Below are 17560 nucleotides of genomic sequence, written 5' to 3'. Positions count from 1 at the left end.
CATGAGGAAAAAAATCATCAGATGTTTAGCTTGGAAGCATGGTGAGATAGTTTTGGCGTACTATGCCCTTCGGCTATTGTCCGTATATAATAAGTCAAACATTTTGATGACTGTCATCATTTCTTCTTTATTTTTGATGTTAGAAAGATGATGAGTTGTATGACAGTCAATTGAACCGGTACAGTAGAAATCTTCCGTAAGATGGTCATGGAAATTCGGAAGAGAAAGGGGGAACCAAATAATTGATCGAGGAACAGTGTTTTCATATTATATTCGCTTAAATCGAATCATAATTTTCCTCGCCAAATTGCGCAAGAGAGATTACTATCATTATCTTCAAAGCACAAACCGTAGTGAAAGAAAACCTGTGGTGCCCCTCAAACTAAAGAGATTTACAGAAGTACAAACCATAAAGAAGTTTGGTAAGATCTTCTTTGGAGTATGATGATTAATTTTGGTTTCAATACCCTAAGAAAGGTGTTGGAAAACTTTCAAAGGAGGGATACTAGGTTAGTTAAAGGGTTTTCAGGCTTAACTTTTGACTCTAGACTTAATACTTAATGTACACTTAATGTACAGTCTTGAGCAGGGGTGCACTGGTCCGCCGATCCATGGACCGCTGCAGCCTCCTGCACGTGTGCCCTCGAACCTGTGCTCTTTTGTGTTTTTGTTTATTGTACCCTCGAACCTACTTATTTATTTATTTATCGAGCCCCCAAATTTGTGCACCTCTTCTTCTTCTTCTTCTTTTTTTTTTGGCGCCCATGGACGAATGCGCCTTTTTTTTTCACCCTCAAACCTGTGCACCTTCGTTTTTTTTTTTACCCTCAAACCTGTGCAACTTCGTTTTTTTTTTTCCTTTTCTTTTCTTTCTTTCTTTTTTTTTGTGACCTTTTTGGGAGCCAAAGTTAGTGCCGTCTTAGGGGACCCAGTCCGCCCCGTTTTTAGGCAAAACAGAGTCAGAGGGGACATGATTTAGTTACCTAAATTTATTCAAATGAAGGCGGTTGATTGGTTAAATATGCGCACAGATGGCAGAAAAAGAGATCATTAACTTTATGTATTCAAATCCCAAAGAAAATTACTTTTTCTCGGTTGTGGGAATTTGGAATGGTTTACCGAAAGCAGCTGCTACTTGCCTGGGGTGAGCAGTTTAACGATGGCTCCTGATCTTCATTGACAATTGATAAATCGACTAAGACCAGCCAACTGGGCAGCTCAGCCTATTTCTGGTCCTCATTTTTTTTAAATTTGTATTTGTTAAATCGTACACTCACTCACAGTTTTTGTAAATCACGAAAATGTTGTCAGTGGCAAAGCCTGCAGATCACTCCGGGAGGAAAAAGACGTATTTGCAGCAGAAAAAAGATCATATAGGCTAAACGCTATACAATGAGTACAGAGACTGCTTTCTGATGATATCTCTGAGAATTACTGACAATTCAGAAAAAACTAATTCTTTTTTTCAAAAATTGTAAATTAACAGCTAAAAAATTGTTAGCTTTGAAACTGAATTTAAGGCAAAAATTAGTTGCATAGTGTATTATGCTTTAAAAAAAGAAATACTTTTTTTAAAAAATAGTTTTTTTTTGGGTTTTTTTTGCCACCTCCATACGTTGACTAGTTGAGTCAACTTGCGAAGGCTCTACTGAACTAATTTTTCTCCACGTATTTATGTTTAAATTTTAAGAACAAAATGTTACGTTAACTGCATTATTAATAACACATTAAAGATTAAAGTTTACTTATGTCTTATTAAACTTACATTGCATTTTCTGCTTTGTGTTGCATTTATTGAACAAATTTACTATTTATAATAATAATATAATTAAAAATATTTCGTTTAGTAGGTATTTTGTTGATTGTCTACATGCTTGAATCCAGAGTTTAAGTACTTGCGGTCTTTTATGGCCATTTTTAAGTTCACTCTTTTATCCAAAATTTTCTATTTACCGAAAGTGATTTAGTCCCAATCACTTTGATTAATAGTGGTTCCGCTGCAGACTTATGATTGCCAGTTAAAGATAAATCAATGACAAATTAAATTAAAGACAGTCAATGAAAAACGCTCAACTATAAATAATCTTTGACCACCTTTTGAACCTATTCAAAGTCTATTGCTCCATTTATTTTATTTTTGTTTTCATTGTAATTACGCATTTAGTCTATGTTGGAAAAAAAGAGAAAGCAGGATACTGATTCTTCATTAAGTATCATTGCATACCACGGGGAGTAAATATAATCCTTTTTGCCAAAGTATCTCTGCACTTTCACTTTCATAATTGTATCTGCAACCAACGCTCAAAGCGGAAAATGTACTATTTATATTGTTAGTTTTTTAACCTGACTTTGGATGAACAACCACGACTGTTTGAAGCCGTGGTTGTCAAACAAGAAGATCCGGGTTTCGAACGCTGTATTACAAACATTGTGCTAGAACACTTCTTTCTTTATTTATTTTTAAGTAACAATATGTAAGAGTTCATGAATATGTTTCGGCACACTTTAAGAAATTAATTCTAAAGGTTTTATTAACACACTGTTCTAAAGATATGTATTATGAGATGAATCACACACAAACCTTTTAAAAAAAGAGGGGAAACGAAAAAAAAGAGAATTTGAATTTTTGGCACCTTGAATTCAAATCATGTTTCTCGCAATCACGAGCGTGTGTACGTAGGCACGTGTCTAAGTGTATATATATATTCGCGCGCGTTTGCGTGTGTGTATGTATGTATGTACGCGCGCGCGTGTGTGTATAGGCGTTCGTGTGTTTGTTTGCAGGCGTGTGTGTATGTACGCACGTGTGTGCATGCATGCGTTCATATGTGCAGGCATGCGAGTGTATGTGTATGTAGGCGTGTGTGTAGGTGTGTATGCACGCGTGTATGTAATATATGGACGCAACTTGGAGACGGTGCTTGCTACAGGAGCAGCACCAGGAGGGGCCGGTCGACGATGGTGCTGCAGAGGAAGGGGGGAATGAAATGGGCGTCATTCAACAACTAAATGAAAACAATAAGCAATTCGTGATTGCTCAAAAAAGCATATGAACTCACTTTCTCTAAGTATTTCTCTATTCAATCAATTTGTTTTCGTTTTAAACCTGAATTGGTAACGAGACATTAAAAAATATTTATAACTGCTTTTTTCGCACCATTTCTCAGCAAAAATTTGGTCCACTGTCCAGGAATGCTTCGAACCTAAATTTTTAGGAGGGACAACATTCTCAATTTTCCGAATGAAACTTCGAGTTTTACTGAATAACTAAAAAATAAATCTTTACTAATAATACAGCTGAAAGTCTGGATCTCTGGATGCCTGTTACACGCATAGCGCCTAGACCGTCCGGCCTATTTTCATGAAATTTGGCACAAAGTTAGTTCGTAGCATAGGGTTGAGCACCTCGAAGCGATTTTTCGAAAATTCGATTTTGTAATTTTTTTATTCCACTTTTAAGTCCATTTTATCGAGCAAATTATCATGACATGGACGAGCAAAATATCATAACGTGGACAAGCAAATTACCGTAACATGGGCGAGCAAATTAACATAGCAAATTGGCGGGAAATTCATCATCCATTATTTGTAAATACACAGGCGAACAAAATGACCTTTTAATTTTCTACTGCAGGCAAAGCCGTGCGGGTACCGATTGTAAATAACATAAAATGCGTGCATGCATGGAAAGACGCGTTTGGCATCAGTTAAAAAAGCACAGTTGATCCCGCTTTTTGAAAAAATGGTTAAAAAAATATTGCGCTTAAAGTAATACCTACATTTTCAACATACCAAACCGTTGTAATTTGTCAATCATATTATTCATTTGCCAAACAAATTTTTTCTCTCAGTAAAATAATTAGTGTGATTACATAATTTTGTTTAGTTATTATTTTTTAAAAGAGTAAAATCATTTTTCTGCAAAAAAAAGAAAAAAAAGAAAAAATCCTACTGAAGAATATTATCTAATCTGTCATCACATGTTAAAATCTATAAATATTTAACATTTCCTTGAAAAGTTACTCCTAAGAGAATTTCAAAACAATATAAATTGTGTAACTCCAATAATAAATCTGAAATTTACTTTGGCAAAAAATAAAACTGTGATGCTGTTACGATTAAGAAAATGTCTGGGCAAATTATATTAGCTCGTAGCAATGCGATATATAGAAATTTATCTCTTGAGTTTTAGCATTTAAAACGTTTGACATTTTGCATTTGTAAAATAAAACATTCAAATGTAACATGTAAAGTTTTTCAATTTTTTTTTTTTTTTAAATATGTTTTCCCGTAAAAGGGAAAGAAAGACGTAAGAAGCATGAAAGAAGGCTTAAAGCATCTTAAACAAATAAATCAAAAATAAACAGAATAGTTAAGTAAATATCGAAAAATAAAAAATAAATAAAAAGTAGTGTTTTGCGATGGGGAAAATATGTTTGTCGATCTGTTTGTCTGTCGGTCCGCCTGTATGCCACCCCCCCCCCCCCCCATCGTCCAAATAACTTTAGAGTGAATAGTCCAATTCGAGTAAACTTTTTTTTGTTCGGAAGATTTCGGCGAGGACACCTTATTCCAGTGCTTCACTTCTTGATTTGAACACTTTTGTTCAATTTTGAACAGTTGAAAAAAACTTAACATTAGTGCTTACGGAGAAATTTAAGGCAAATATAAATCCTGAACTTCAAGGCAGAATTTCATTGGACAAAGTTTGTTGGAGAAACCTCGTAATGAAGAACAAGAATAGAAAAAATTTTTTAAATTGAACATTTTTGTGTTCAATTTCGAACAATTGAAAAAAGAAGAAAGAAAAGCTGAACAATAGCCCCTACGGGGAAATTTAAGGCAAATATAAATTCCGAACTTGAATGCAGATTTGCTTCAAAACAAGCTCTTGACGAAGAACATGTATTTCTTTTCGATTTGAACTATTTTTTGTTCAGTTTTGGACAGTTCTAAAAGCCCTTAAACAATGTAAATGTGAATTTGCTTCAAACATGCTTTGTTGGGAAAAGCTCTTGATTAAGAACAGGTATAGAAAATATGTATTGTTTTTAATTAACTATTCTAAGGGTATGTTTTGAACAATTTATTCTTTTTTAGCCATAACGACAAAACGGGAAAAAAATTTCACACCAAAAAATTGAAAACTTTCAGATTTTGAATTCTGTAAAAGTGTTTATTTTCGCGTTTATTTTGATGTTTTTTTCTTTAGATGGAGCATATCTGAATAAAACATCAAGTGATTTGATGTTTTATGTAACTTGATTTATTAGGTGGAACACAGCTGAATCAACATGTGGCTTGATTTTTTTTTAGATGGAACTCATCTAAATCAATGTGTGGCTTGATTTTTTTTTTTTTTTTAATGGAACACATCTTAATCAACATGTGGCTTGATTTTTTTTAGATGAAACTCATCTGTATCAATGTGTGGCTTGATTTTTCTTTTTAGATGGAACACATCCGAATCCATATGTGGCTTGATTTTTTAGATGAAACATATCTGAGTTTTATTCCTAAACTGGAGTGATAACGAAAAATATTTCCCCTGCAACAAATATTCTCCTTTGAAATCTTAAAAACATAATTTTAAAAGAGCAAGTCACCTACAGTGAACAAATTACAGCAAGTTAGATACCGGCTGTCAGTCAAAATGAGGAGGCATTAGTTTTCAAATAAAGGGGAAGGGGGGCTGTATTTCACGTCTTTCTTTGCTACAGCATGGCGAAGTTAAATTACGTGTTTAACTAAGTATGCGCACTTGGTTTCAAGTTATACATTCCTTTCGCAAAATGGTAGTTGTCAAAATCTCTTATGGGCAGTCAAAAATAAACTACCCCCTCCCTCTAATCTCATTGTTACTTTATGGTTATAACTTTCATTAAACACCTTGATATACCAGAAAAAGAAATGAAAAGAGGAGAACAAAGTGTAGACGCGTGAAAAGGAAAGACATTATGCACTGAAGCGCAAACACGCACGGCTGCTTTTTTCTTTTCTTTTTTTTTAGTAACGTCTAACTTTTTTTTTTTTTTTTTTTGTTAAAGTGTCAGCAGTCTGAAATGTGTTAGCTCATAATCACAAAATCCCGCTGACAGTTTATGCAATAGCAACAAAATTGAAAATTGAAATCACAAACGAAATTGTTCAAGCTGAGTATGTCGTAATGACCAAATAGTATATACTGAATTAGTAATGAGTGTTCTTTGGAAGATGGAATATTGGTTCACTGAAAAGGAAAAGATTTTATATTTCAAAAGATAATTATTCATTGGTGTTTAATATTTTAAAAGTCTTTCTGTTTATTTATTTATTTATTTGTTTATTTATTTTTCGTTTTTGAAACAAACAATGCAACTGACGATGAAAGGCACTTTTCAGTAATTAACAAATAGAGTAGAGGTTCTCCTACCATTTGTACTAATAATCTCCAAATTTTAATTCTGCATCACTTACATCCCTTTGCTTGGGAAAATTGACGTGCTGGAAGTTATGCATCGATGATGATCATTTGTGAAAAACTGTATGCATTTGTGTGAGGGGTTTGTGAATGAGGGAGAAGGGGGAGGGGACATCTGATCGTGATGCTTCTGATGATGGTTATTTGTGACCAATTGTATGCAGGTTATTTTTCTCGAAAGACTCCCATATGGTTGGTCACATTGTGATAGGAACAAGGGACCCTCGGGGGTGATGTATGCAGACTATTTGAAGACTTTTTTCTATCATTCATACTAAAACTCAAGGGAATTTGAAGGAAACGTTTAGTTCTATTCATTTTTAGGAAAATTATTTAATTAACTTATTGTTTATGTTCACTCATATGCAAAACTGTTGAAAGAGGATCATATTCGGGAGGAAGGTGTTATATTCAGGAATTTATAGTGTTAATGTTATCAATAAAATGAACACTAATCACAGACCTTATACTATTAGTTTTTCAATGAAATAGTTTCATTGCATAATATGATCAAAGCTTAATGTCTAACAGAAGAAGAGCAGAAGCCCTATACCCTAAAGTCTATTTTCATATATAAATAGCTTGAATTCCATCTAAGTCGTAGAAATTCATCAAGAAATGAAAAGAACTATAAGAGCTGAGCTCCCGTGAACTTCCATGCTAGTTTAGCACCGCGTATAATGCGAGTAAAACCACATTTAACTAACAACGTTTTGTTTCTAATTAATGCATGTACTAGATTACTTTTATGTGATGTTGGATTTTTTGGCAAATCCCTATTGTTAATGCTACTGCGTATGTCACTCAAAACCATCAATTGAAATTATTTGTGACGTTCTTGATCATTCAAGCAGTTCAAAAGCAAACTGCGCATAAGCGTAAATAAAAAAACTTTGTTTAAATATGTGCTAGAGATTTGCATATTTTTCGAAATACTTGCATTTTGTAGGAGCGCTTAGAATTCTTCAAATGCGGTGAGAATAAAAATCTGACAGTTATTCTTACGTCAACTCTCAATAACTCGAAGTCCCAAGGGACCGACTAAAATGGTAGTTTGAGTTATGGAAAGTTTCTACAACAGTCTCAAGAGTTTGGGACCCGATAAAACCTTTGAGATAAAGGAATATTCGTGTTATAAACTTGGAGTTATCGAGATTCGACTGTATGTTGCGATTTTCAAACCATTGATAAATAAATTTAATGATTGAATGCCTCTTTTATTTACGCGTATACGTTTGAGTAAAAAAATAATTTGAGTTCAAGTAAAATGAGCTGAATATTACCTTACTGGAATGTTTATTATGCATTCATAGCAAATAAAACATATGAGGCAGTGAGAAGCATAGGGATGTAAGTGGACATATCCATGTTTTGAGCAAAATGAGTTTAAAGATAAGATCCTAGGTAGGCATTCATTGAAATTTTTTTCTTAATCGGGCTGTATAGCAGCACTTAATAGAGCTACTAGTACTATCTCTTTCCCCAAGACAGAGGAGAGGTTCACCTCCCATATGTACTGGTTATCTCCAAATTTTTAATTTTTTCACTTACATCCCTTTGCTTCTCACTACCTCATATGTGACTATATGCATATTTTTAAAAATTGTTTTTTTGTTCCATTTTTTTCTTTATTTTTATTTTGTTTTCAGCTGTTCGTTTTACTAAATGAATGTTTTAATTTGTACTATCTTTATACTTTTTTTTTAATAGGGAGGCTTTAAAGATAGGGGCAGGTTTCCGTCAATGAACCGGTTCCCTGACTAGACCGCGAAGGTATTTCCCGTACCAGAGCACCACCACCGAGATACTCCTCAAGGCCAAACAAGCTCTCCGAAGGGAAGTGTATGAGTCACGCGAAGAAGACCTGTTTGTGCTTTCCCCAAACCTTCTGGGGGAGTGTTTTCAATCTTTCACACCGTTGAATTTGCTGAAAGTAACGGTCGCTATGCTTTGTCCCCGCCATTTACTCTTGGATTAAAATTTTATTGTGTGAATTGTTTTTGTTGATTTGTTTAGTGGTTAAGTTTCGCTTATTATAGTTATTTCGTTTGTTATTGTGTATAAGTGTTTATCAATCATGCCGTTCAGATGCTGTGTGCCTCGATTTCAGTGCAATTACGATAGCACCGTTTTAAATTCTCGGTCGATGTAGAAATGTGCAAAAGATGGATTAAATCCATTCCACGCAAGGATTTTGCACCAACTAAGTCATCTCGGGTGAGTTCTTTAATTTTTTTTCCTCATTAAAAACAAATGTGCACAAATTAATTCTGTTGTTTGTTTCTCAAAAATAAGACTGGTACATTGAATAACAAATGTCAATAATTTGAATAACAAATGTCAATGATTACTTTCAGCAAAATTAATTTTTGTAGCAGTTTTTAATAAGCTGAATGATCACAAACCGTATACAGTTACGCGAATAACCAGGAAGAAAATCATTATTCCACTCCCCCCCCCCTATTACAGTCACTGGTAATATATTAGGTTCAGTATACCTTATGCCTATTTTATTCGTGAGTGTTTTTGTTTCTTTGTGTGTTTGTATCCTAATTATAAAATATTTTTCACATTCAATGAGACAGAAATATTTAAAATACGTTTCATGAAAATTAAATTTTTGTTTAATTCCGTATTTTATGCAATCATTTGTTTAAATTATTTTCTTCGTCACAACAAATATCTGTTGAAAATGAATTTAAATTCTTAATTCAAAACAATAATTTAACAATATGTAATCATTTATATTATTATTAAAATATTTAAATTTTCTACTTTAATTTGTTAATATGGAAAAAACCCTGGTGGGCAAGCTTTTGACAGTTTTAATTTTAACCATGATTAACTATAAAGTCAAAACACCGTGTCAAAAAATAAACACTTTTACAATCATTATAAAAGTTTAAATAAAGAATAAAAAATTTTATTAATTCTAAATTATCTAATGTTTTAGTTTTTGGAAGTACCCACTACCGATGTTGCAATAGTTCCTACTAAATGCTTAGAGGGCAGAAAATTCTGTACTTTAAATTGAAGGTTTTTTTAAGAACCTAAAAATATAAATGAGTTACTTTCATAGAAACATATATTTTGAGTTTATAAAAATCAGAAAAGTTAAAGTGAGTGGAATCAAATGAAACATTTTATAGAGATAGATATATGTAAGGGCTTTTTATATGGAAAAGGATAGGTCATGGAAATTATTCAAAATTCTTAAATACATGATCATAGAATTACTTAAGTTTATGTTCTGGGGGAAAACTGTCTGGCACGATTGTTGCACGCTGTTGAATGAACGCAAGTTCCAAACATTATTAAAGTAAACTAGTTGACAGATTTAATTTTGAAATGCTTAATGTTATAAGCAGGGTTCATTGATTTAAATCAGCTTTATTTAAATTGTGATTAAAATCATGATTTAAATCAAGTGATTATTTTTTAAATCAATTGATTTGAATCAAGTGATCTTTTTAACAAAGTCATTGATTGAAATGAGTAGATTTTACATAAATTAATTTTGCATTTTTAAAATCTGTTACTCTAAATTAAGTTATACTGCATTACATAATTTTAATTCAACTAGCAAAATTACATACATATCTCTTTCTGTGTGAGTAACAGATTTTCAGACATGGCAATATTGTTTTTACTTCAAAATTACTTCAGAACAAGAAAAAAAAATTGCAGTTTTTCTTATACATCATGATTAATATAGCTAAAAAATATAATTGTCGAACATACTATTTTACACTACAAATTTACAGGATGATGGAAAACTTATCTTTAAGCATATCATAAAGCATCACATCTTATTTAAACATAATAATGTATTAATAAATCTTAAATTTATTATTTAAGTCTTATCCCAATATGAGTTAGCCGAATTGATTCGATAGTTCAGATTGCTTTCTTATCAAAGTTTTTTGCCCTCTTCATTCCAAATGAACAATCGAATTCATTTCAGAAATTATGTTGACTTTTAGCTGATAATCATAGAAAACTGCCAAATTTAAAAAAAAATTCTTCTAAAAAGTATGGAAATTAGTTTGAGTCGTGAAGTAGCTAAAATTATTTAATCATATTGTCAATCGGTCAGAAAAGATTTCTACCATTATCTTACTAATTATTGAGATTTTCATTTAGTTATAACGTGCTTTGAATCACTGATCATCTAAACGTGAACATTGACTTAAAGAGTGCCTTTTCAAGTACAATTCCCCATACTTCATGTTTAATCACGATTCGTCACAGCAGTAACACTTATAAGAATATTAAAAATGATGCAGTTGCTATCTTTGAACCACTAGGTGTTTCTATGAATGGACTACCTGACAAAGTGTTTCATTCGTGGAAAATCTCAAATATTGCTGTAACTTCAGCTCAATTGCCTTTGAAAATCGCTCAATTGTTTTTAAATAAACATGACAATAAAGAAAAAATATCTCAGTAATTCATGAAAACTCTTATACTTTACTAGAATTTCAAGGCATATTTTTTTTTATAATATTGATTAAACATTTAAAACATAATAATACAGTTTCAAATACTTTTGCTGTTCCAAAAAAAATGCAAAAATTTATAAAATATAGATGCTTTAATTGCCAAATCGATTAACTTCACTTTTAAAAAAAAATCCTCATTTTTGCTTTAATAGTGCTTTATCATTGCTTAGCATGTGATATTAAAGTTTTGGTTCAGTACTTTTCTGAGCATGTGATGGCAGAAAATGTAACACGAGGGCCTATTCACTTGCTATGATAACACCATCTTCTTCTTAACTTTTCTCTACTTTTTGTTTTATGGAGTTAATCGATTTGGCAAGTTAGGCATCCATATGGCTGGTGGACAAGTGAGAACATGTAACAGGCTACAGTAGCTTACAGAAATTGTGGCATGGGCCTTAACGAAGTCTGCCGACAATATAGAGTCCTGAAAGCAACTTTAAACAGCCGCATGGAAGATAAAAACCAATTTGTTACCTTAGTCACTTATTAAAAAATTAGGAGGTAAACCCTCCGAAATAGGAATATCATTAGTGAATCATATTTTGAAACTAGAGAAGTTTTTGGAATTACTTCCGAAAAATTGGGGGAATTGACCTTTCAAAAGCCTGGAGAAAAAAACATGTCCCACAGATTTAATTAAGACAATAAGTCTGTTAGTAGCCTTTGGTAGTTTGAGACATAAGCGTCTGGTTTCCGTAATAAAATGGTCAAAAATGTTCTCCGACAGTTTAGAGAGCAAGTACAATCTTGCGTCAAACGAAAATTATCAAAGTCGATTTAACAAAATTATCGACAGTTCAAAAGAGGTTGAAAAGATATTAGCTAAGAACAGTGTTGCACCGGTTGGAAAAATATCCAGTGGTGAACGAGGTGTGATGACAACAGCTGTGTGTTGTGCGAGTGCTGGAGTATTTTTTATGTTCCTCTTATCCGAAAATAAAACATTTTAGAAAATAAATCTATTTTTTTCTAACTTATTGTTATTTATAGTGTTTATTGATCACCTATTATAAATATTTAAAAGTTACGCATTAATTTTTTAATTTGAGAATGTGGTTCATCGATCGAAACTCGATGGTCCATCCATAGCAACCGATAGCCATGAATGGACCACATTCTAAAATATTTATTTTTAAATTTCATTATTTATTGTGTATATTTATCATGAAAGCGAAGATTATTATTAAAAGAGAAATGTACTGAGAAATTGTTCCTGTAATTAACGTGAAATTTGATTTGGATTTCCTTTTTAAAAAATTCGAAAACTGTTATGTGGTTCATTGACGGCAACCTTCTCCTACATCTCATCTACTCTTCTCTTTTTGGGGAAAAAAATATTTAAAGCATGCAGTTTCTCGATAATTTGAAAACTAAGGTTCCGTTCGTGTGAGCGCATAATCAGAAATGCACTTAGCAGAAAGGGATACTTTTTTTCTTCCGTTGAAAATCGATCATTGAGAAGTGATCGCTTGATGGAGATCCGTTGAAAGACAAATGATTTGATTAAATAAGCAAGAATTAATTATGAATGAGTTTAAAGGTACCAACATTTTCATAAAATTTGCATTTTGGACGTACAAAATGCAATGAGAGAGACAAATAGGTTTGAAAATTAAGAAGTAGACACATGGACTTTTATGGATATTCAAACAATAACAATAAGCTACAACTTTTGCGATAGTGGGATTTAAATTAAGTGTCGTTATCTGAACTGGAGAAAACAAATAAAACAACTTTTTCTTTCAATTCTTCTTTTTTGCCAAAACAAAATATCGTAATTTCGAAAGGAAATGTTCGACCAACGAAGAACAACTTTGAATTAAGTCAAGAAGAGAAAATTCTCTCTCATACATTTTGGCCCATCACCGAACGGCGTAGGGGTGGGGCGGGGGAGTCGGCAGAGTTCGTGGCTTGGACAGTTCAGATTTTTATTAATGAATGATTTACAAAAGGTAGCGAAAAAATCAACTTCTCAATCGGCTAACAAAATAGCGTGAAGGTAAAAAAAAACACCAGACGTGGCCAGTGCTTAAGTAGTGGCCACTTCAAAGTTTATGTTTAAAAAAACAGGATTCCAAGTCTCCTAATGGATTTAGAAGTGCATCAAACGTTAAATTAATTCCTGCACGTTTGAATCCATTGGGAAACCTGGAATCCGATTTTTTTAAATATAAACCGTGAAGCAACCTTTGCATATGTTTTCCAAAATACTATAAATACGAACTATATTGAAAAACTTCAAAAAAAAAAAAAAAAAAAAATCCGTTAGCTTTTCAAAATTTATAATAATATTAATTTAACGCGTTTGAGAAAATATGCAGATTTATTTGTGCGCAAAATTTAAATAAAAAAAATCGAATTTAGGGAAAATACAATAAGTAAGAGGAGAGAATATTTCGTTATTTTCATATCATATATATGTTATATGAACGTTTGTACGGAATGTTGTTTTTTAGGAAGAACACATCTATACTCTTTTTTTCATTATTTTGTTGAAATCGGAAGTAAAACTCTCCAACGACTTCGGTAAAACCTTCCGTAAAGGAAAACTCCTGTAGTCTATGTCTATGATTGGTCCTAATTTAACATTTAATAAATGGGAAAAGTGTGACTTTTTTTTTATTCCCCGTTACCGTTGCGTGTTTGTAGTTTTTTTTTTTTTTTTTTTGATTTGATAAAGTTGTATGCAAGATAAGTGAATCCTTTTGAACTTAAAGCTTGTTACGCAAAATCGGACAGTTCAAAACAAATACTCAACTATAGCAGCTCAAGTAACTCCAATAATAATATTCATCAAACTATTAATGAACTATAAACAATTACACTTAGCAATTAAAGTGTACAAATAAATGTTATTAGCACTTGTTTTTTTTTTTTTTTTCCCCTTCAAGCAAAAACTAACTGAACACAATCTTTTTTTTTTATGTAAGATTAATTTATTTATAATTATTTTTCTTAGCATTTTTTACTCACCCATAGTCCAACTCCTAGTACCGCAACGAAATAAAATGCTATAACCAACGCGTCTGGCCAGTATAACTCCGTACCGCCCAATTTGTCCATTGGAAAAACCTATTAACCAACAAAACAGAACAGTTCGCAAATGCCGCTACTCCTGTCTAGAGTGCCTACTCCTGTCAAAAGGCAGGTTTCGGATTCTACTCAAAGCTATATATATAGCGAGCGGCAAGACATTATTCCACAGGTGTGACGAGTAAAGTGACGTCAAGCAATACGTGCCGATCTTCGGCAGCGAATCAGAATACAGCCAGAGATTTTCAGCTGATTCTTTTCCTCAACAGGCGGCGAATTTCGGGAAAAGATGCAAGGAGCTTGTAGTATTTCCTCCGCTCTGGCATCATCCTGGAATGCTCAGGAGGCACTATGAGAAAATAATTTTGAGATGTACTTTTGATTGTTTTTCGTGTAGAGGAAATAAGATTGACTTTCTTTTGAAATAAAATAAAGAAGATAACAAGAAGTTCCGTCAAAAACTAAACGAGCCTACTATCCCGTATACCATTATCGACTTTCTAGTGTCTGATCAATATTCACAAAATTAGCGAAAATCGCAAATTATTTTAAACATAATTTTTAAACATTTTAACCTGATTCTAGAAATAAAATATGATTTGTTCATCTGAAGAAAAAGATGCGTAAAAAAAGAATAAAAGAACGAATTAAAAAGTAGCACCTTTCAAACAAAACAGCTAAAAATTTTATCCATTCAAAAAAAATCTTAATTCGTTTTCAAAAGGAAAAAAACAAGAAGTTCCGTCCAGATCTAAACCAACCATAGGCGTCGGAGCCGGGGGAGCTGGGGGAGCTTGAGCTCCCCCTGGAGCATTTCAGACCGGCTCAGCTCCCCCGGAAAAATTCTCGCACTACAGCTTTCTGTTGTACATTGTTTACCTCAAACCTGATTTCAAAAATGTGATCTGCCTTTTCTAAGAATTTCCACCTAATACGCAACAAAAGCAGGGGACAGACGGACTGGTCAGTGCACTTGAGTTCACCTTCACCCTTTTTCTCACTGTTTACACACCTCTTGATTCCCGGAAGAAAAATAAAAGAATTTTAGACAAGCTATCCTACCGGCTGCGGAAATGTGGCCCGCGGCCAGCAAAAATCAGTACCAGTACCGAAAGGGGTTTGCTCCCCACCTTGAGCTCGTGTTTCGGGAGCGGCATCGCAGTTTAGTTCACATTCTTATTAGTTTTCCCTCGCATGCCGTTTTTTTGTCACGTTATCACAAAAAGGATAGTGAGTCAGTTTGGGATTTAAATATGAATAATATGGAAGGTGCTACAGACATAACTATAAAAAAAAGGGTACTACAGTAAGCAACTTGTTCAAATCAAATGATTTCAACTTTCCAGAAACTTATCTTATTTTAAGATATCTGACTTCTTAAGGCACAATGTAAAGAATTTCCAGCGGAGTCCTTTGAAACTTGTTGATTAAAATAAACTTGCAAAATATAACGTGAAAGTTAAACTAAAAGACTAAGTGGTTGTGTTCTTTATTCATTACAATTACCTACATAAAAAAAATCGGGGAGGGGAAGGGGGGCATCCCCATTTACAAACAAATTTATTTATTTATTTATTTTACTCCGTCATTTATTTCTCTCTTTTATTATTTTTCACTCCTTCATAAAAAGTTAAGCCTCGAACAAAGAAAAATCTTCAAAGACTCCCCAAAAGTCTATGTAGTTACAAAACAAGAAACAGTCCTAAACTAATTCTCGGGGGATCATGAACATACATATATTTCGAGTTTAAATTCTACGTTTCGATCAAAAGGTAATATCATATCGCAAAAATGTCATTGTTCGATGATCTATCGAAACCGAAAGTAATCTGTTGCCAGATAGAGACCCTATAGCGCCCGAAATAGATATTATTCAAACAAATTTTTCATTTATTTTTGATGGGAATTATTTTCAAAAGAAACAACATAAATCGGTGGCGTACTCAGAAATTACTTTTGTAGGCGCAAATCATTGCTGTGATAAAAAACGCAATTTTTAGAAATGTCCCACTGTAAAAAATTTTTAAAAAAATGTGCCCGTTACTTTGTTTCATTTTAAACCGTCAGGGATAGATTTTTTCATGAAGTTATAAAACTGCAAAGATAAATATTATTCAAAGAATACTAAAGGTACAGGAACACTACAGGAACAAAAATTCACATAAATCAAAATCGGTGAAATCTTCACTATTATAATATTCCTAAAATCTTTCAATGTTTATAACAACAGTTACTACGTAAAAATCAGTTTTAAATAATGCGAGTTCATTGAAATGAAAAATTTTGATCATAATACTTTACGAAGTTAGAGTTATTCAATTTTTTGCTTTCCTAATTTACGATTTTTTTGTCACATACAGATATATTTTCATGCCAAAATTGTAACTTTTCATTTATTATTTTTCATTTATTAAAAAAACTCCTACAATATTTTTTAGTTTCTCTCAAAGACTTTTACTAAAATTTATCTGAAGTATAAAATATATAACGAACACTTCATTTTAGCACATTTCCAACGTTCTGGTTCTCAGAAAATAAGAGTCTTCTAAATGCTACGCTGCCGAAGTTCCTCCCTTTCCTTCAAAATTATTACAGAGCGCCTAAAATTTTGTTTTCAGGACTGGGTTCCCTGAAATTTTCCGAAAGAGAGTCCCTGAATACCTTGTTCTCCAACAACATGGGAAATTAAATAATATTCCCTTTTTGGGAATTCAATTTCAAAAAATTGCTCGGCGCCTAACCAGGGCCTGATTACCTCACAGGCTAATTAGACCTCGGCCTAATTGGCCTGGCCTAAGGGGCCCTATCTTTCTAAGGGACCCCAAATTACTGAAAGAATTATGCATAATATTACAACTATACGAAAAAATTCCATGTATTTTTAAAAGTAATAATAAAAAAATAATGACATTTTGTTTAGAAAAGAACTTCCTTAAAGGAGAATTTTTATTAATTCTGCCACTAGCGAATTTACCATGCCACAATTTCGAGTGCCCCGAATGGGATTCGTGAATGCACATGATAAATAATTTACATGGTTCTGAGCCTCGAAAATGCATTCCGACAGTGCTGATAGTCTTCAGGGAGCCCTGAAATTATTGCAGGCCTAGGGCCTCACATTTTGTTTTTCGGGACCTGCCCCTAACGCTGACAAATATCATCCGCAGTCGTGTTTTTTAGAGATTATAATTTCGAAAAAAATAAGGAGAAGGAATCTCTGAACCTTTTCTGATAACATCATTGAAGAACGCTCCCTATAGGACAACTTTGAAAAATTACCAGAGTAGAGCCCTAGTACAGCCTTTTTTCCTGACATCATTGAAGATTGTCTACAATAGCGATTTTGAATCTTCAAATTCGAAATATTGAGATGAGAGGGAAATGGAAATCGATTTGAAAATTCGATCGAGGACAATCCCTCAAGTCATATTACTAGTTTCAATTACGTCAACAAATATGGTATATAATCCGTTTTTAAGACATTAATTTCCAAAAATTTTCAGGGAAGTTTATTCGAACCTTTTCCCTCCTTAACATTCCAAAAATCGCCGAAAAACTCGTT

General features: G+C 32.9%; 1 protein-coding gene across 1 annotated transcript in view; it reads right to left on the bottom strand.

The window, feature by feature from the left end:
• The window catches only part of LOC129222136 (sodium/mannose cotransporter SLC5A10-like), a 79259-nt gene extending 65184 nt beyond the window's left edge, over positions 1 to 14075 (bottom strand). The window contains exon 1 of the mRNA XM_054856590.1: positions 13939 to 14075. Within this exon, the coding sequence (XP_054712565.1) occupies positions 13939 to 14028 (90 nt within the window). The 5' untranslated portion in view covers positions 14029 to 14075. The remainder of the gene's footprint in view (positions 1 to 13938) is intronic.
• Between the last annotated feature and the right edge of the window lie 3485 nt (positions 14076 to 17560).

This window comes from Uloborus diversus, chromosome 1 (assembly GCF_026930045.1).
Source record: "Uloborus diversus isolate 005 chromosome 1, Udiv.v.3.1, whole genome shotgun sequence".
Classification (NCBI taxonomy): domain Eukaryota; kingdom Metazoa; phylum Arthropoda; class Arachnida; order Araneae; family Uloboridae; genus Uloborus; species Uloborus diversus.
This window is presented reverse-complemented; position numbering and strand designations above follow the sequence as displayed.